Below are 21,557 nucleotides of genomic sequence, written 5' to 3'. Positions count from 1 at the left end.
ATAATCTTCTCAAAACTAATATATAGTAAAAAATGTGGCTCCTACCCATTTCTCAAAAAGAGAAGCTACCTCAAGCGATTTTTACATAGTTGATAAAGTGTCAAAAATTATATGATTAAGCTGTTAAAGTAAATGAATTGTTTAACTAAAAAATAAATTAAGTACTTAATTAATGACTCAATATTAAATCATGATATTTTACTCTTAAAATAATTTATGCAGCTGTTAAACTCCATCAGAATTAATATCTCAATTTTACCCTTTCCATTATAAATACTTAGTCCCAATTTTATATAGGGTATTTTTAGAAGAGATCCACCAATTGATAGTGCAGCACCCAAATACTAAGGGGCTAGGGTTTTGAAACACAAAACGAAAAAGAAAAGGAGGAAGGGAGCAGTTGGCCTCAAGCCATGCAGCAGCACACTCACGCATGCGGAACTGCAGGGGCTGGAGGTGAAATGGTGCAGAGCAGCACGCGAGCAGGGGTTTGAAATGCAGATCTGGAGACGTGCAACGCAGGAGCTAGCTCGAGCAACTAAAGGCGCGCACTGTAAAGGGAAACAATGGGGCAAGACGCAAACTGCAAGGACAGGGGATGCAAAACTCAGAAACAGACGCACAGTATAAAAGGAAATATATTTTTTTTTTGTGCCGTCTCTTTTTTTCCGGGTGTTTTCGTTTCTATCTTTTGGGGATTTTAGGTTTCCAGATGCTTTGGTTGGAGATGATTTCATTTTCTTAATAGTAGTGATTCTGAAATTTTATTTACAGTTGCGTTATGCACAGAGCACTCTTTTATGAGTTTGAGTTTACTTGTTTTAATTTCTGTCTTCTTGAGAGAATGATGTTAGGCTAAGTTTACAGCTTGAGCTACAAGATATGAATTATCTTGCACTAAACTACTGATTAGAGTGATTCTAATATGATAAAAGTCCATTTTATAGATTTGCAAGTTGATTTTGCTGAGATAAGTCAAAACCAAAAATTCTTGTTCTTGTTCTACTGTTGACGTAAGGCACAGAAGAAACTTGGTAATATTTTCAAGGTTTTTCATTGTTAGTATTCATAGTAAGTTTATTTGCACTCTATAGATACTTTAGACTGAAAATCTGGTTTTAAATCTTTATATTCCGATTGTTAATGCTTAGACTAGATTGACAATTGAGTTACAGAGTTAGACCTCTTAATCAGAGTTCGGAAAAGGAGGAAACATTATTGTAGACCAAGTGTTTGACATATTGTGTCACTTGTTTTGATATTACTACAATCTCTACATTTCCTGCACCAATTTCTCTAGCATTCAATTTCTTTTTTCATTTCTTTATATTTCCATTTCTTTTAAGTCTACAAGTATTGAGAAAATTATTCAAAAAAAAAAAATAGAGGAAAGACTCAAATCATTATTCATTAATACCCTTCAAATTAGCACATAAATATATTTTTCTTGTTTCTTTTCTTTGTTGCATAAATAGCCCTTTCACAAACAAGCTCCTCACATAAAATACACTTTGTTATATATTTGCTCAGCATAAATACTATTGTCCTTATGAAAATGATCATGGAACTCATTCATGTACTATTTTGATAGTTTCTGTGCTTGTAAGATAAATTTAGAAAGTCATCAATAGTCTGATAAATAGACTATAAAACTACCGTTAGAAGCTGTAGTAGAGAGTTATGTGCTACATTTTGTTGGTATAGACTTGCTAAATTAAACTTTCACAACCACTTCAACTTAATCATTGGCTAGAGAAAGCGGGAACATAAAATAGTAGCAATCAGAAATTGTGTCGAATCGTCAGTAAAATACCATCACTAGTTGTGGAGAGGTGTGGTGGCATCAGGCTCTCCAAAATGCGGTGGCGTGTGAGATGTACACGCCGGACTTTTGAACTATGTTCTTCTACCTTTTGGTAGATTAGCAGCTGGAAAATCTAGTGATGAGGCGTAAGTTGGTCGAAGGAGGCTGAAAGACAACAAATCGGCATATTTCGATGCTATGAATGAAAAACTTAAAAAAAACAAGAAAAATAACCATAGAATAGGTTCGGCAAAAGGCGTACAGGGGAGGATGGGCGGTGGCGGGGGGTTTTTATCGCCTGGAGAGAGAGAGAGAGAGAGAGAGAGAGAGAGAGCACTTCCCTTTATTTTTCTACTCTATTAAAATACTTTTATTATTCTTCCATTGCTGCCTTTTTCTTTTAACTCATTTATTTTCAAACCTTTTTTTAACTCATTTCTGCCTTCTTCTTTTTTAACTCATTAATTTGTTATTCTCACGTTTTCAACTATTCATCTCAAGTGATTAGTTTTAAAAATATTTATCTCTTACGAATAATAACTTTTAAAAAAAAAAACATTTCATTGGATAAACTCATTTTCAAATGATGATAAAAATGTTACAATAATGATAAAAAATATAAATGATACTAAAAAAATAGTCTTAAAAATAACATAAGAAAAATAGACATTGAGTGTTCATTTGGCGATATAACTATTTCCAAATATTCTTAAATATTTCATTTTCAAATCTCACTTAAATATAAATATTTTTTAATTTTAAGTTTTTAATTTCTTTTATATAATGATTACCTCATTATTACAAATTTCACAAACTCTTAGAGAAAATATAAATTTTAAATTTGAAAATAAAAATTATATTAAAAAATTATATTCATATTTTTATTCAAATTATTCTTTTATTTCTCAAAACTTAAAAAAATATTTTGATTCAAATGATTTCATTATTATTTTATATATATATATATATATTAAAATATCTTGAATATCCGAACCCGACCTTACAAGTCTATGATCGCATTTGTAGTAAGAGAAAACGATTAAAAGAAGAAGAAAAAACTACTTCGTCAAAATAAGAGCTGGATGCAACAAGATTTTAATTAGTGTTTTTTTATAAAAAAAAAATTGGCTAAAAAATAAATTAGACAGCCGGATGCGAATGGTTTAAGAGTGAAAGAAGTGTCGTTGTCATCATCGTTATAATGCTAGATAATGCAGGGAAGTAGTGCTCCTCTCTCCATCCATCCTACTTTATTTATTTATTTATTATTATTATTATTATTATTATTATTATTATTATCCGACTTCTCTATTAATATTATTTATTCATTGAATATCATTGGATAAATTCCCTACTTTTTGCGACTCTCAAATGCCAATGTCTGAATTCAAAACATCAAACAGCGAATAATTTGCTTTCAGTTTTCCGTATGTACCCTCACCCTGTTTATAACATCAAGCCCAAGTTAATAGTAAGTTCTATAAAATTTTTATTTGAATTAATATATATGAAAAGCGAACTTAAGATTTAACGAATGATTTTAGAACAGACCATGGATTCAAAATTTATTTTGACTGGGTATAAATTTTATTAGACTTGATAGTTAGATTAAAATCTTTTAATGGACCAAATAAGAATGGCGTAAGTCGTATTATTTTTAGAGGCTGAGTTGGGGGCCATAACTCACGAAAAAAGTCCAAACCTTTGTGTACCCAAAATCCAAACCCATGACAACCCAGAGATTAGTTTTCACGCCCATGCACGTTTCTCCTCTCCTTCCCTTTTCCTTCTTTAGGGTTTTCCAATCACCAATATATATATATATATATATATATATATATATGTGCACATGTATTTCTCTCATGCATATAGAAATTGCCCAACCCTTGTTGTTGACGCCAACCACTGCTTAAGCCCTACCTTGTTGCACCTTCACAAGCCACCAGTCCCACGTTGCCGTTGACCCAAAACCCTCCGTTGCAGCACCTGGACAAGCTGAGAAAAAAAAAAGCCAACGCACAACTTAGTCCCACGTTCAACACAACCACAGCCACCACCGTTCCCCGCCTCCCCACCGTGCACCACCCACGGTCAGTAGAGGGCGATCACCACCATCGGTAGAACCATGTGAGACGCCGAGCACACGAATCGCATGGAAAACACCAACCACCAAGAGCCATTTCACGCAAGCCTAGCAAGACATACCTCCTCCCTACACCTCCGTGCTCAGCCACCTAAGATTTCTAACAGGATTGCTTTATTTGCACTACATCGAAACAGAAGAATTATTTTCCCCCACTGTGAGGCTCAAACTAGCCACCACACTTCGCCAGTCCCCCTCCCTCCACGTTGTCACCACCTGCACAGAAAGTGCTGCAGGACACTTCACACCACCCTAGTTATGCCGTTTTCCTCTCAGTAAGGCCACGCCCGAACCTTCCCCCACTATCTCTCTTCGTCCCTCTTTCCCTCATGTTAGCTCTCTCTCTCTCTCTCTCTCTCATCACTTTCTCTCTTTCTCTCAGTGCCATGCCGCCGCACTTGCCACCGTCGAGCCCAACTCAACCACCCACATTGCACTACCTTGTCCCACACAGTAAGCCCCCTCTATCATACAACTCTTGTACCCAAAGTTCCTAAACCTTTTAAAATGGAGAGAGGTCGTGGGCCACAAGCCCATGAGGTCAAGTGACCATTACCAGAACATTCACATGGGCTTATTCTTAATTCATTCTAGGTTAGGAAGTTTAGTTTTAGATTGGGCTCGACTCTAAAAATTTGACATGTATTTTAAATTAGGCTCGAATTTAAATAGACTTGTGATTGAGTTAGAATTAAGCTAAGTGAATATTAAGTGGATATCGATAAATTTGGGAAGTGACGATATTTTAGAGTTATGAAAATTTGATAATTTTAAGAAAATAGGTTATTTTAGTAATTCAAATTTAAGTATTTAAATACGTGTTCGATTGAAAATTTACGAAAGTTATGTGACTATTTTATAGATAATGATTAATATTCGATCGACATTGTTTTAGAAAAATTCTGAAAAGCTAAAAAGTTCAGGTAAGTTGGATTCATATGCTAAACTTTGCAATAAAAGAAAATGGACTGAAGTTGATTTTATGAAAAATGTGCATTATAGGTTTTAAATAAAAAACTAAAAACAACTCTAGTCATGTGTTCTGCATTACTCATGAAACTTTGTATAAGAATAAATTATTTTCTATCATGACTGGTGTAGACATAAACTTATTTTTTACATTATGTTTGTAAACTGTGCAAAAAGGAACGAGTATGAAATATGAAAATTTTTGTATTATTTGATATAAGATGAGATGAGTTGAGATAAAACTTTTGCATTATGTAGACATCTCATCGTGAAAATGCTCTGAATCTGTTTTTTATTTTGTGAAGACGATATGAATTCATTCAGTACTCTATTTTAATATGATGTGACATCTGAAAAACCTTTGGCATGACTTTCTGATTCTGTTCTGGTTCTGATTTTGTTTATGTTCTATTCAGTTAAGGCCCCGTGCACAGGTGATAATAGTGATATACAACCCTACCACGGATGATAATAGTGAAATACGGGCCTACTACAAGTAATAATAGTGGTATACGGCCCTGCCACGGACGATAATAGTGGTATATGACCCTGCCACGGATGATAGTAGTGGCCTCTCTTTGAGTGCACACCATTTTGGTGACAAGGTGATTTATGTTCTACTTGGCTATCTGTAGATGCACGACCCTACCACGGGGTTAAACATGATATATGTTCTGATATGATGATAATGTTCAATTATGTTATGTCAAATGATAATTCTAAATAAAAATATTTCCGAACATTCACTCTAATATTTTTTTATAACATGTTATGGTTCTGCATTCTAAATTCTATAAATGCTTTTATTTATGTATTAGTATATGTTATTTGCTTACTGAGTTGTTGATAACTCACCCCTTATCACCACAATGTTTTCAGATAATTTTGACAGTTCAGTCGAAAATCAAGAGTAGTGAGCAGGAACAAGATTAGATGATCGTAGAGGAATAAGTGTCATGAGGTACAAATAATTATTTGAAAGTCATATTCAGTAGATATATTATTTTATGTTGATTTGAGTACTTGAGACGTGAATATTTTGAATTTTTATGGAGATTTTAGTTTGTTATGTTGAGGTCTTTCTTTGGTGTCCTTGTGGAGGAATACCTATTTGGTTTTGAACAAGTGAATTTATATTTTATGGAGTCTTTGGAGTATTTATAATTGTGTTATGGGAAATAATTTTAGATAATAGAAGCTAACTTTTCAGACCTCTGAGAATGGGACGTTTCACTATTGCTAAATCTCATATTGGCACTTTTCTTAGGTTAGGTTTAGATAGTGAGTTGAGATGAAAGTTAAAAATTGAATAAAATGTTATTAGAATGTTATTTTTTTAATATTAATATTTTTGTAAAATTTAAAAAGGTTGAATTGTATATTATATTTTATATAAAAATTTAAAAACTTGTTTTAGTATTTGGGTTGACCTTTTTGTCTTGATGTTTTGGCCCATAAAAGTGTCGATTGACATTTATTTAATGACGTTTTTGTACTCAATTTGTTCCTTGAATCCCTAATTAATTAAAAAAATGTTATTTGTACTTATAAAAAATTTATTTTTTTATATATTAGTTATTAATATGTTGAAAATTATAAAATTTAAAATTTAAAATTTGAATTTAAAAACAAAACTAATAAAATGAGTATTATAAATAAAAAATATAAATATATATAGTACTACTTATTAATTAATTACTTACTGACATGGCATTTTAAGGCTTGCGACATCGACGGCTGACATGGCATTAGTATTTGAATTGATTTGAAAAACAAACAGAGGGCAATAAACTGGGCCCATCCAAAACATAAAGCCGGAATTTTGGATGAGATGCTTAAACGGGCTCAAGTAACTTCGGTTTACACTCGGACTAAAATTTCACATAATTGGGCCACCCACGAAATCTGACCGATGGCATTTTCGTGGTTTTTTTACTAGTATGAGGGCTGTAATTATTCACCTTCTTCATATACATACGGCGTTTCCACCATTTCTCGTCTTCTGAATCTAGGGTTTCTGCATCGGAGGTGAGCCGCAGCTGAGCAACACAACCACCCGGCAGCCATGGTTCTCAAGTACCTATCTCTCTCTCTCTCTCTCTCACACACACACACGTTATAACGTTATATAGAAAATTTGAAATAATTTCAATTTGTGCTGGCTTGGGAATTACTATATCTCAATGATTTTGACAATGCTTAACAAGAAATGTACACTTCTGATTGGTGTTTAATATTATGTTTCGATTTCGCTTTTTACGTGTTGCGAACGTAGAGTTTCTGAATCTTGCAATTGTTACTTGCTGTTGAAATGCCAGGACGGAACTCTGTCGTTTCAGCGGAGCCAAGATATATCCTGGGAAAGGTATCAGATTTGTTCGCTCCGATTCTCAGGTAAATATTTTATTCCCAAAATTTTTGAACTTGCATCTCACATTGTTTCTCTGGATTTCGCGTCTGAAAATAAAACCTTTTTTCCGTTAGGTATTCTTGTTTGCTAATTCGAAATGCAAGAGGTACTTCCACAACCGATTGAAGCCGTCGAAGCTTACCTGGACGGCCATGTACAGGAAGCAACACAAGAAGGTGAGCAAGCTTATAAATTTCCGATGTATTTATATTGAGAATCTCGTTTCATTATACTTGCACTTAGGTCAGAGTTGGCCTTGGACTTAACTTGGATGAGATGTGTTGATCTCTTTATTCTAAGAAGTATTAGCTAGTAACCTGATTTGAGCATTTGAAATAATAATTAACGATGTTGACCCACGAAGCTCGTGGGCATTGCCCTCACATTTTTCCTAATGCTTGATACCTTATTATAATTTGTGGCCAAATTGATTTAACGAGCCTCTCATCTTGACATGCCTAGGATATTGCCCAAGAGGCTGTGAAGAAGAGGCGACGTGCTACCAAAAAGCCATACTCTAGGTCTATAGTTGGTGCCACCTTAGAGGTTATCCAGAAAAAGAGAGGTGAGAAACCAGAAGTGCGTGATGCTGCTAGGGAGGCTGCTCTACGGTATGTTTTCTCGCAACTGTGGGATAGTTCTATATTTGTTTTCTATCACCTTTTCTGTAACCCGTTTATATTTTATGAATGTCTTAAATGTTCAATTAACTTGTTTCACAACTGAGGAAGTTGTTTACCTGGTGATTGTTCATGCCGGGATTTTGAGTTACTCGTTGAATGCATTGTGCAGTGAGATTAAGGAAAGGATCAAGAAAACAAAGGATGAAAAGAAGGCTAAGAAGGCTGAAGTAACGGCCAAGTCACAGAAGACACAGGGTAAGGGTAACATTCCCAAGGGAGCTGCTCCAAAGGGTCCTAAGCTTGGAGGCGGAGGTGGAAAGCGCTGAGCCACTGGTTTCTTCTAATTTTAATTTCCTGGTGGAGTCGGTTACTAGATTACTTTTTTTTTTCTCTCACTTTTAAATGCCGTGTAAGGATTGATGGCCTTGGCCTTGTCGTGCCAATTTTTGTTTTCCTCAGCTTGTTTTGGCAAATTATTTTACTGGTTTTATCAGCATGCCTGGCACCACGTGCTTGAAGATATCTAGTCATGTAGTTGAATTTGACGAAATATTGCCTTGGAGTTGCTACAATGATATGAAACCAGGAAGAGAGTTAATGTGATTGCTGTTGGAGTGTTGGTCTGTTAGTGTGTTGAGGCAGGATAGGATATAATAAAAGAATAATTTGTGTGGATGCATATAAAATCAGCAATTCATGGTGGCTCGTGTTACGGTGCACGATCTGCATATATTTGAGATTTTGTGCTGTGATGTTTATTGTTAAGAGGGCTTTTGTTTGAGCGCGTCAATGCAAGTCGTTTTTGGCTGCCTGTAATGCATCAGACCGGTAGGGACTTAGTTGTTGCCTTGTAGATGACACAGAACTGAAAGATAACTCGTAACTTCTATGGCCTCGACATTAGTTCTATTTTGATGAAAGTCGTACACGTTTTTAATGCTTGATGCAACAGGATTTGACATTAGCATATCCTTCTCTTCGTTCATATCCTTTTGTACCGGCTCTGAAAAGATTCTCGATTTCAGACAATAACTTTACTAGTCGGATCGAGACGGTGCTTTACGTGAATGCGGTGAAATTCAATTTTTCGGATGCTAGCTTGGAACTGTACCTGCGTTAATCGGGTTTAATCGTAGAAAGTGTACCCTCTGAACTGGCTACCATTTTCAGGGTTTTGACACCACTTCGGGCCGCTACCCAACAAGTCTCTGCCTAGACTAGGCCATTCTTATGCCGATATGTCCTAGAACCTTAAAGGCCCCATTTGTTGTGGTTTGGGCTAATTGGATTCCTTCATCAGTATTAAGGCACATGTCTCAGCACATGGTGCTCACACAGATCCGTCTGGAAGAATTACTCAACAACCAGATTCGAGTGCAGCAGTGGCCTGCCAAATTCTGCACTACAATGGAATATTCTAGAATAAAATTTTTCCGTTTTCTTATTGCCACCTATTGGCTATTGTGATCTATAAATACGCTATGATATTGTACATTGTATTATAGAGAGTTATAAAGAATACAGAGCTGTTGAAATACAAATGCCTTGGTTGAGACCTTTTATCAAACACTTCCTTTGTCTCATTAATAAAAAAATATATTTCTATATTTTCTGGCAAATTACTTTTTATTTCACTTCACTAAATTTATACCCTATTCAAGAATCTTTCGCTTGTTTTTGGGCTAAATATCCAAACAAACTAAGCGGAGTTTGTCTTCACCGAGTTGACATGTGATCACCCTTGTTCAAGAAGCAAGAGCAAACGTTGTGTATAGTTGAGACCGCGTATAGATAGAGCCATCCCCCCTTTGTATATATTTGCGATCCATACCAATTAGTTTTATTAGGGGGAAAAAAAGAAACGGAGATAGGAGCCAACCCAAGTTGGGAAGAATCCTGACCTCAACGTTGTGTGTCTGCAGGTCGATATGCAAAGTGTTGAAACAGCAGTACAAGATCATGCTTACGGTTAATTTAGGTGTTTAGTACTTCTTTAACCGTAAAATATAAATACCGCCCAGCCGGCCAACAAAAGGTGAAAAAGAAGCTCAATAAACTAATTAAAGATGATAAGATTAGTAACAATAACAATTAATTAGAGAATGATTATGCAAGTAAATAGGTAGGTAACTAAATGAAAATGCTAGAGACGAAAGCGTCTTTTCAGTCAGATCATCGTGCCAAGAAGCCCATCTGAATTTTGTAGACAAATTCTTCAACCCCCGCGTACCGAGCGATCGAGCTAGGAAACTACGTACGTACTCCATCTCATTCTACTAATTAGCTAAAGGCGCATGCATGCAGTAGTACTCTTAATTAAACAGATTGTGAAAAAACTTGAAAAATTAACAGACTGGTTATGAGGGATAAGAAGGAAGGGTAGCCCAGTAAGGCGGGGAAACTGGATTATACTCCTCAACATTAAAGAGATAGTTGCAGTCTGAAATCTGATGCTGACTCGCTCCTCGTGGCTTTGGCTTAATGTTAGAACCAATATTAATGGCTACCGACGTGCTCTCCACCGTCTCCTCCCCTGAGATTTCTGTGTAACCTGTGGAGACTTGCTTCCTTCCTGCCGCTTGCTCGCTCAGCATAGCTTTCAATTTCATAACCTGCATGCACGTAGAACCAGCCATTTTAATTCGTTTATTAATTACTGGATCAATAAACATTTAAAGTCATATCTTATTTGTTTTTACTTTTTCTAACATATATATGTAAGATTTTCGTCTTTAATTAATGTCTTCTATTGAACACGAAGGAGCGCGCGGCTCGTTGTTGTCAAGCAAACATTCTTGTCATGTCTTCACCGTACTGATAAGAATTGCCTAGCTAACATGCATGTATATATTTAACGTACAAATTAATTATGACTCCCGAATCTAATAAGATTTCTCCACTTATTTAAGAAAATATTGATGTCATTTAACCCATAATATATATATATATGTAGGTAAGATTTGCATGCAGGGATTGTCATTCTTACGATTGATTATATATAACCTAGTCTGGCATAAGAATTTTGATTTCTTGATTCAGCAAATGGGCTAACATGTGTTCATGACAACTTCAGGGAAAGCAAACAACTAAGATACTCTATGCTTACGTTGTTTGCTTTCCGAGGAATGGATCGATCCAGAAATATTTTAAATGGGTTTTGTTTTGGGGGGCGGGGGCTTGGATGCAAGCTAGTTGGTGAATCTCTCCCAAGTATTTTGTATTGAGAAGTCCCACACAGCTTAGGAATAAACTCATCTTAAATTTTATAATAAATTATCTCATTTCTCTTATTAGGACTTTTATAGAGAAAAATAAATATTTCTACATGATATTAGAACAGATTTATCGATCTATAACTTATAATTGGCTCTTGCGACCTACCCACGATGATGGTACCGAAAATATCGGCCCATAAGGAGACGTGTTGAGAAGTCCAACACGATTTAGGAACAAACTCATATTGAACTTTATAATAAATTATCTCACTCTTCCTATTATACCTTTTATAAAGAGAATTAAGTATTTCTACGTTTTGGATGAGATCCTGTCTCCCCTAGAAGAGGAAAATGTTGTTGTCTAACGAGTACTGTACTTGTCCCAAGTGAAAGAAAAATGGAATGGTGAAAAAGATTCACCAAGGCCACACAGATGCGCGCTAGTAAGATTATTTCATTCAGAAGTCTAAAGTAAAGAGATGATCATGAATATTCTTGGTGCAGATTGCATGTATATGACTTGCGTGTAAAATAAAAGAGAGCTTGCCATATATACCTCCTCTTGAAGCTTCTGCTTATCCCTAGAGATAACATCATAGTCCTGCTTAAGCGCATCGTATAGTTGCTCAAGCTGCTTAGCCTTCCACCTAGCGCGCCTATTTTGGAACCAAACAGCGATTTGGCGAGGCTGAAGCCCTAGCTCCTTGGACAGCTTCATTTTCCTATCAGGGTCAAGTTTTATCTCTTCCTGAAAGCTCCTTTCCAGTGAATCTAGCTGATCGCTCGTCAACCGCTTCTTCTTGTCCTGGAAGCTGCCATAGTTGTTCTTGTCCATTGCTGGCACCATCCCATGCTCTAAGTCCACCATTGCCGGATGCTTCACTTCCATCACTGCACAAGAACAGAAAATTACTTAATTAGGGAGGTGCTACGAAGCTAAAACTTAATAACGCTTCATACTTGCCCATTTTATACTTTTCCTCCCAAACTGTCAAAGGATCGATTTCGACGGCATGTAGACACATTTTTAACCCCACATATATGTCTGTTACGTGTAAATTCTCCAAGAAACCATAGATAATTAGTTACTAGAACATGAAGAAGAGGAGAAGACTATATTTGTTTAGCAACTCAGGATCGATTTGAAAGAGTTGATGCAGAACATGGTTTCAGCGCCAATAAATATATTAGTGATCGAGAAGCCATAACATAGCCTAAGACATACGTAAGTACTGTTGTAATATGATAATAATAAACAAGGATAGTGAATCTTCTCCTCCGTTCTTCCAATTAAGCATACATAGAAAAGCCGAAGGAACAGTACAAATTGCAAGACGATAATTGAGAAAATAGTCAATAGTAAGAGAGTGAGTTTACCTGGAAAATGGTCGTAGTTATAGTTGTAGAGGAAGCTTAAAGACGACTCTGGTTGGGAAACGAAGGGTCTTGAGCTCCCATTCCAATCCATATTTGGCTTCACTTTCTGCGACTCTTCCTCCGAATCGACCCAAAATATCAGTGTGTTTTAAGGGGCTGGTTTGAGTGGTAAAGAGAGAGACCGGAGTACTAGGAGATGAAATTTGGAGTTCGGGAGGCGTGACGATGAGTGGTGTAACTTGTAAGGTTCTATTCTCTCTCACTGATCACTCTGGTTTGGGGTGCCAAAAAAGTGAATGCGTTGTTGAGAGAGAAACTGTGAGGTTCTACGTACTTCACTAAGTTCAAAAGCTTTTGGGAGCAACAAAAGTACTGCTTTAATTTTATAGAGAGAGAGAGAGAGAGAGGATTAGTAGTAAAAGGAAGTCAGCCGAGGCGTGAGAAACGGAAGGCATATGTCAGTTCCATCGGAGCAGGATTTATTGGGACCAGATGGAGACCTTTGATCCCAGTACCCTTTCCCACTCTTCCATTTACATCAGGATCTACTATCCAACCGACAACACTGATCTCCCTCTCTCAATATTATAAATACGTAGATGTATATATCTAGGTGGCCGGGCCAAAACTCAGCATACAATATATATATATTTATATAAAGAGACGTGGGGATTAATGAGAGGGTGGCACACAATCAGTACCACCTGCCACCTCTTCTGCACCAATAAAAGAGAAACAAATGAAGAGAAAGGAAAAAGAAGTTGGGGCTCATCCTAGGTCCTTAGGTCCTTCATAAAAACCTGGCAGTCTAGCAGAGACAAAAGCTGAACAGTAACCCAGCTCTTTCCCCGCGGCCTACCAGTATATACTCTTGCATGCCTGTCCATGGGGTTGGGTTGTTCTCGTTAAATTGAAATTGAATGAGAGGGTCGATGAGCCATCTCTCTCTCTCTCTCTCTCTCTCTCTCTATATGTATATATGAGGCCAGTGCAGGTTAATGCATGGATCAGATCCATCAAGCTAATGAAGGTGAGAGAGTTCGTACGTACTATTGTGCAGGGTATCTTTCCAAAACAAAACGTGATTGTTTTAACGGTAAGACAAAGGCGTCGCGCAATATTGTGAAGCAGAGGGCTGATCCCTTGAATCTTGATATTAACTGTTCTTCCTGTACAGTTAGCAAAAAGTGATTTCTGAATTTATGATACCTACGCCTTATACTTAATAGCGGCAGATCCGATGGACTCTGAGACAAAATACTTGGATAATTATTTACACGGAAAAGGTTTTTTAACTTTTTGATCGAGTGATGATCAGTATATTACATTAAATATATATATATATTATACTCAAGCTAATTATTTTAATTTTTAAAAACATGAACAACATATATATATATATATATATATATTCAAACTCTCGCTTTATGTGTGTGTATATATATATATATATATAATTGCATGTCATCTGGCCATTATTGGTATCATGAATACTGTAAAACGATTAAACCTGCATCCACCTTTAACGTATAACATCATGATCACCCATGCAAGCTTAATTTGTAAATGTTTTTTACCTTTTGCCACTGTTGCCATGCATATTTTTGTACAAAGTTAAAGATCAGAAATTAATAAAAATATATATATGTTTTTTATTTTCATGGTGTACTACTTGTGATCATACATATATATATATATATGATGCAACGATCATATCATATATCCCAAGCAATATTAATTAATTAACCACATGCATGATGCATGCAGTCACTAATTATGATTTATTGATCTTTATTTATAATTTGTTCATAAGTAATATTTATTTTAGGGTCATCATGATATATATATATATATATATAAATTAATCCTCGACCTGTTATGTGTAGTGAGTTAATTAATCTCTTAATTTAATTAACTACCAATTCGGGTATATAAGTACGTACTAGACGGCTGGTGTACATGATCTTAATTAATTACCACTTGATCTGATCAACAAGTAGTAGTAGTAGTAGTGTTTGTAAGTATATATGTATGTAGTAGTGGATCGATGATGATGATGATGTGCGTACGTACGTAGATAGATGCATGATCAATTAGTGGAGATAGCATGCATCTTATAAATTAATTAAATAATTATATATGTGCTTGAAAAGCATCGAGTAGTGGGCATATGATCTCCTCCTCCTCCTCCTCGTACTAATTTGTGATTAAGGCCAGAATATATCATTTAAGAGAGTCGATCGTAAAATTAAGCCGGCCTAGCTAGCTGGAAACCGTCTAGCTAGCTTATATTCTGCCCAAGTTTTTATTTTTATTTTTATATAATATATTGACATGCATCCACAGACTGCAGGAATTAATTAGCCTCTCGATCCCTCATGTAATTAATTATTATTATATATATAATTATGAATTAATGATAGGTTGTAATATTTTTCATATCCCATAAATCCAATTAATAGATAGATAGCTAGCTAGCTTACTATATGAACTGATTAAAGGGATTTTTTTTTTTTTTTGTTGGAGAACTACTTTTGGGTTATATTGAAAAGTGACAAAATCGTCAGTACTCCAGCTTAAGTACTTACTGCTGTCGGAGATAAATGGCCCCCCGACACGGCAAGAGTCGAGTCCACGAAAGGTATACGAATGATCCAGATCGAACATCAGGACAATGAATGAGCTAATTAATTGGACCACCTATATATATATATATATATATCAAATATATATCAAATTTTCAGATGCATCTTGGACCATCGATCCATCCAATTGTGTCATTTCATGAAAGCGTCCATTCTACTGCTTTCAAAAGCTGATTTGGACTGATCGACTGGTACGTTGAACTGGTTCTGAAAACTTAAAGGTAAGTCACACTGATCGTGGCCCCTTTTTTTTTTTTTTTTTATCTTTATTTGTTTTTTTTTTTTTAAAAAGTGTTATAGTTTGGATGATGAGACTGGAAAATGATATTTAAAACTCAAACTCAACTCAAGTTCAACCTTATAAGTTGAATCTCAATTATTCTTTCGGATCGACAAGCCGAACCAGAACAAAAAAGGTTTTTTTGTCGAGTCTTCTTAGGTACAAAGGGTTTCACGTATCAATTCTCACAGCGACACTGATATATCCTTTTTTATTAAAAAAAAATAAAGGATGAAAAATTTTGAAAAAAAAAAATCTTCTGTACCATAAAAATTATTTTCATATTTAATACGTACCATTTTATTAAACAGATACTTTACATGTGTGTGCAAACTCATTTATAAGAAGAATTTTCATTTTTTTCTCTCTATTTTCAGCAGTGTTACTGACCTCTAATGCATGCATAACTCGAGATTGCAGCATTTACACATTGGAATTTGAATATTTTTATATATCGATCGATCTAGCTGGCACTGGTCCTGATTTGATTAGGTTGTAAAGTATTAACTCAGCTTAATTAACCAGCTTAAGGATCATGACAGTTATTTATACAAGGTTGGTAAAGCCCGCGAGGCCTATAAAGAAAACTTTAGGTTATATATATTATATGAGTGGTGGTCCAATATGGATGCGGGTAAAGCTTTGAATTTGAATCTTGTAAAAATGAACATGTTAATTAATTTTCAGCTAAAGTACTAAATGAAAATGGAATATAAGACGCTCTACATGTAGAGCCTAATATAATTAAGAGTGGGGTTATTATGCTACTCCCACTCTTACCGCTAGCGTATTATTTAGTGATTTTTTTTATATATTTAAATATTTTTAAAAAATAAAAAATTTAAAATTATTTTTTTGATTATTAAATAAAAAAAATTATCAAATAATCAAATAGAACGATATAAATGAGGGGATAAAGTAATATTTTTTTTATAATTAATTAGATCATGAGAGGTGGCTGCAAAACTGTACGTAGGCGGCGCCGGATCTGGACTAACTGATATTTATTTATCTCACCGTCTACGCGCATCTACATGAATATTTATTTATTTATACCAGAGATCTACTTACTAGTACTGTTCTATATATATATATATATATATTTAAGATGTTTTGAAATTACGGTTATAAATGAAGGCATTAAATATTTGGTAGAAGGAAGAGCTAATTAATAGCCCTAGCTAATTGATACAGGCCATGTCCAACAGTAAAAGGACACTGCATGGAGAATTCAACCAAATCGATCCCTAAAGAAAAGGGAGGGAGGTCACCCGCTAGCTGCTCTATTCTATTAACTATACAATCAAGTCAACCTAAATCAATCAATGTTTGCGGATCAAACGTAGGCTAAGTGCGTACGTTGTTATGATGATTAACGGCACAGCGCTTAATTCCGCTGCTTTTACAGGTGTTGGATGGATCAAAGAAATTTAAAATGTATAGCTGCTAGTCTGTAGAACACCACTTGACTACGTCAAATAGTCACAGGTGGTGTTCAAATATGCTCAAATTCTGCCTCTCTTTTTCTTCTAAACTAGCTCCGATCCATATACGCAGGTGATTAATTGTGAATTGTGCACAGAAACTATAACAAAGGCATGCATGCATGCATGCATCACTCTACAATTATACTAATTAACTAAAATATACTTACATATATATGAGATACCAGAGCGCTTTATAGAATCAATATGTTCAGATGTCACGCCACCACCACGACGTTCTATTTATTACCCGTAAATTAAGCCAATTATTTATAACATGATTAAAAAAAAAAAAAAACATTATTCCAAAGTTGTGTATTTTCCCAGGACAAGAAAAGAAAAGAAAAGTAATGAATGCATAAACCGTACGTTCTGAAGGAAACTATCTACCTCATCATGAGATGCATCACAATTATCTTTTAGCTGGGCAAAGGTATACAGAGTAGACAAAAAATGGAAGACACAAGTTAGACTTACAGTGATAGAGAACACGTACGTACTACAAAAACCTACAAAAGATGACATTCTTTAAAACAACAAATGCCCTTTCAGATGTATAAGCTGTATGATTAAATCACATCTAAAGTCCTCTTGGGATCACTGACGCCACTAAACAACCTCACTGTTGAGTATATGGCTACTTCAAAACCCCTCTTCTTTTTTGTTTTTTTAAATCAGTAGGAATAATAAATACTGAATCCACACAAAGCCCACCTTTAGAATGTGTGCAATCTATCTGTTTCATGGAAAATCTGACTTCAGTCGCAGGCTCGGAATCACTAACAATGAATTCACCAACCTTGTAATCTATCCAACATCCCCGCTTATGATTGCCATGCTCGGTGTCATCTAAACAGCACTGAGATGATGCCACCTGGCCATCCGAAGTAGAAAAATCCAATCGTACTGGTTTTATATCCCAACCATGCGTGTGCTCAAAGGTACACACACGTCGTCCCAGCCTTTTGCTAAACCTTCCAAGATGAAGCCTGAATGACAGGGTATAGATATCAGCGGGAAAAGGGAACTTCACCACCCCATCGACTTCAAACCACCATATTTGCTGCAAATAGGCCACAATATGAAACCTGCAAACCAGCAGGTGCACCATCAAAGTGCATAAGACCATGCAAAATCAAGCCGAAACAATACAACCAAATGAGGGGTAAGCGGAAATTCAAAATCTAGGCAAGCCCTGACACTTTCGGCACAGTTTTAGGAATGAAGAAAACAGAGGAATTTAATCACAGATTATGGGCATGTGAGAACTTGACTCGTCAAATCTTTCAAAATGCTAGTGAGGACCAGTAGTGCATGGTTTTTTGTCAACAACAGGAGCCCCAAGAAAGAAAAACTCCTGTTTTCTAAATAATATAGTAAGATATCCTCATTATTTGTAAAACCAGGTCTCCCAACCCATATAGAAGGACTCAGCAAGATATTCCCCAAAGCAGAAAATGTTGATGGGAAATGAGTTGTTGCGAGCCAACAGTGTGCATGAAACCACTGCCCATGAAATGTATATAAAATGTGGGTTTTCAACCCACTTATTTTCTTTGTCTAAGGAGGCAACCCCAAAAACAGAAAAATCAACAATGACAATAACAAAGAAAAACTAAAACAAAAATCTGTCAAGCAAATGATAAATAAACATTGGATTCATGAAGTGAAACTAGTACCACATTTGACTTTACAATTAAAGTTATTTAGGACAAGAAAAACATTTTTTTAATAAGGGAAAAAATGATTTTCCTAATCAAAAGTACCAAGGTAAACCACAATAGCAGGTTCAAATGATGCAAAACTCTCGTTAGCAAACATAATAACCGAACAAGGACTGATTGTCATGAGTATCAACTTCATTCAGATGTAAGCTCAAGCAAAATCTCAATAAAATGATTTTAAAGAGAGAAAATGTGAAAGCCCTCTTCTAGTTCTAAAAAGCAGTACCGAACTCTTTAATGCTAATGTTTCTTTTACATGAAATATTTTGGATGCCATTGAGTACAAAAGTTGGCAATCCATATTGCAAGAAGGGGGCATAATGGTCATTTTCAGAGCTCATCCAACTTAAAATGAGGACCAATTCAAGTGAACAATTCAGAATGCAAAATTTATTTTTCTCCCCTCTGAAATTCATTTGCGAATATAGTTCTATTGTACAGATACTTCAGTAAATCCAACAAAACAAATCTGCCGGCCATCATGTCATCATTACAGAAGGCAAGTACAAAGCAGGCCCAGATCATAAGACAGACTAACCTGCGAACTTTAAAAGGATAACAGATTAATAACTGTTCTCAATCACAACAAACCACCTCCCACAATAATATTATGCTTTTCCAAATCGATATTACACACACACACACACACACACCGATATATATAATAAATATTACAAATCTCTTCAAAAGTTAAATTCACCCCTAAGCAGCAGCATTGTCACTACCATTCTGAGAAGTAACACAAATTTTTGGGAATGTCAAGTCAAATGAGGTTGGCTGAGTCAAACAATGTAAAGGAGAGAGCATAGCAATAAACCAATTGTTTTACGTTCTTTGCTATCAATCACTCAAACAAATAAGGGAAATCAACATGCATCCGTTTCTCTTCTTTTCCTAAGAATAGACAATGTCCTTTCTTCTCGTCTCTCCAAAACTCCCAATCTTACCAGCTAGGCTATGTGCAAGAACGAAATCTGATAAAAAAAAAAAAAAGACTATGGTACTGTCATATGTGCATGGTAAAGGCCTTGGGCTTGGGGGTATGCTTCCCCAGGTCTAAGGTTCAAATCCCCTTAGGTGTAAACAATCTTTAGGGGCCATCGAACTAGGGGATATTTCCCTTGAATTACCCAAGGTGCACTTGCGGGAAACTCTTTGCCGAGGGCTTGTGCACCCCCAGGATTAGTCAGGACACTGTTCTCGGACACCTGTGCGGCGGTGCCAATGAAAAAAATGTTTTCCAAAAAAAAACTGTTTGATCTTTTCGGAAGCATGGCTTTCCATCTCTAATTTACCTATTAACAAGGCTTTTGTCCCCCAAAACCACCCCATGTCCCCCACTCTGGGCACCTTTTATAAGCAGGCTTCGTCCCAATTTAAAGGAACACTTGGATCCAAAGTAGCCAAGAAAGTTGGCAAATTTCACAAAAGCACTTCACCTTTTATAGCAAGTCTTCAAGGGAAAATTAAATGGCTATTAAATCCTGCCGATTATTTGCTGCTGCTTAGTTTTTATACACTGGAAAGCTTGCACAGAAACTGTTCACTGATTCCAAACCTCTTACCAAAAGAATCCAAGTGCAAACTGCCCGTCAAAACTAGAAGCATAATTATATTCTTCCAGAGCTTTGAAAGTCAGATTGGCATTCGAAAAGCTGACGTAGAGCACTCCAACATAACCTGATAACGTCAAATATGCAAACTCTCCCCTGTTCTAGAATATAATACTCCTCGAATAAAATCAAAAGGCTACACAACATTATGCTTCCATGGGGACATTTAATAAGTAACACATATCTATTAACAAACAAATAGATATTATGCACTGTTGATAAGACGAAGTTATTGAGCAGACCATATCAAGAAGATTAAACCCTAATTCTTTGCAAGTTAACCAAGTACAATGAAGATTAAAATAACCACCCTGTATTGAATATAACCGACTTTCCCAAAATATTTCAAACTGCAATTTTGTGCTACAAACCTGCATAAAATGTGATATTAAGTGAACTTCGACAGCTTGTAAATGAATTTCTAACCTAGATTCTTCTGTAGAAACCCAATTCCAGTATCTCCGGTCCTCAATTCCAGTTATCGCCATGCCTCTAGCGGATATAGCCATGCAAACCCTTCCCGTCACCTTATCCAGCCACACTTCCTGTAAAACCCCAAAATTCCTTAAAAAAAATTGAACATCCAATCCTCTCTAAAACCCTAAATTTGACAATCTAGATTTTTGTCCAAACCTTATTGCCATGATCGAAGGGCACGGGGTGGGAAAGCAGAGCGAAGATGTCCTTCTTGGACAAGTTCTGGTACCTCTCGGGGGGCAGCAGATCGAGCAGATCTTGGTAGTTAGGGGGCAGCTTCCTTTCCCAGACCGAATCCGAGGACGCCGCGCCGCGAAAGGCCCGGTTCAGCCTAGCCAGGTTACAAATCTCCGGCGGGGTCAGGTACAGAAACACGCACGCCACGCAGCTCTCCGGTATGTCCCCCAACCCCGGACCCATGCCCGACCCGTTCGTCCCATACTCCAAGCCCGATAGCGTCGCCCCCATCTTCGAACTTTACTCGCTTACTTATGCGCTTTCGTTCAGGAAATGGTATCGCAGTTAGTCATGGCAGATGGTAAAGAAGAGAAAGAGGTAGTAGGCTGCTTACGTGTCTGTTCCAAGAGTGGGATTAATTTAATTTAATTTAAACCGTTTGGTTAGTGCGAAAGTGAGTATTGGCTGGATTCTGTAATTCGATTTTCCCTCGTATTTTCCGGGAAAATGTTGTGGGTCAGGATGTGCGAGATGATGAGAAGGTAAAGTCCAGAAACGAAGGGATGTGTCCACGTGTAATACGGGGGAACCGATCATGGTTGCTCAAAAAAGTCCA

General features: G+C 36.2%; 3 protein-coding genes across 3 annotated transcripts; 1 reads left to right on the top strand and 2 right to left on the bottom strand.

Moving 5' to 3' along the window:
• The first annotated feature begins 6,875 nt into the window (after positions 1 to 6,875).
• On the top strand, positions 6,876 to 8,577 carry LOC109002760 (60S ribosomal protein L24). Its single transcript, XM_018980647.2, has 5 exons — positions 6,876 to 6,992; positions 7,235 to 7,310; positions 7,401 to 7,502; positions 7,789 to 7,937; positions 8,119 to 8,577. The coding sequence occupies exons 1-5, from the start codon at positions 6,982 to 6,984 to the stop codon at positions 8,273 to 8,275; spliced, it is 495 nt and encodes a 164-aa protein (XP_018836192.1). The 5' UTR covers positions 6,876 to 6,981; the 3' UTR covers positions 8,276 to 8,577.
• Positions 8,578 to 9,985: 1,408 nt separating this feature from the next.
• LOC109002768 (homeobox-leucine zipper protein ATHB-22) lies at positions 9,986 to 13,085 on the bottom strand. Its single transcript, XM_018980658.2, has 3 exons — positions 12,542 to 13,085; positions 11,721 to 12,055; positions 9,986 to 10,561 (listed from the first exon to the last, which is right to left on the bottom strand). The coding sequence occupies exons 1-3, from the start codon at positions 12,630 to 12,632 to the stop codon at positions 10,307 to 10,309; spliced, it is 681 nt and encodes a 226-aa protein (XP_018836203.1). The 5' UTR covers positions 12,633 to 13,085; the 3' UTR covers positions 9,986 to 10,306.
• Positions 13,086 to 17,347: 4,262 nt separating this feature from the next.
• LOC109002766 (F-box protein PP2-A15) lies at positions 17,348 to 21,485 on the bottom strand. Its single transcript, XM_018980653.2, has 3 exons — positions 20,921 to 21,485; positions 20,714 to 20,832; positions 17,348 to 18,038 (listed from the first exon to the last, which is right to left on the bottom strand). The coding sequence occupies exons 1-3, from the start codon at positions 21,230 to 21,232 to the stop codon at positions 17,588 to 17,590; spliced, it is 882 nt and encodes a 293-aa protein (XP_018836198.1). The 5' UTR covers positions 21,233 to 21,485; the 3' UTR covers positions 17,348 to 17,587.
• Between the last annotated feature and the right edge of the window lie 72 nt (positions 21,486 to 21,557).

Source organism: Juglans regia, chromosome 4, assembly GCF_001411555.2.
Source record: "Juglans regia cultivar Chandler chromosome 4, Walnut 2.0, whole genome shotgun sequence".
Classification (NCBI taxonomy): Eukaryota; Viridiplantae; Streptophyta; class Magnoliopsida; order Fagales; family Juglandaceae; genus Juglans; species Juglans regia.
This window is presented reverse-complemented; position numbering and strand designations above follow the sequence as displayed.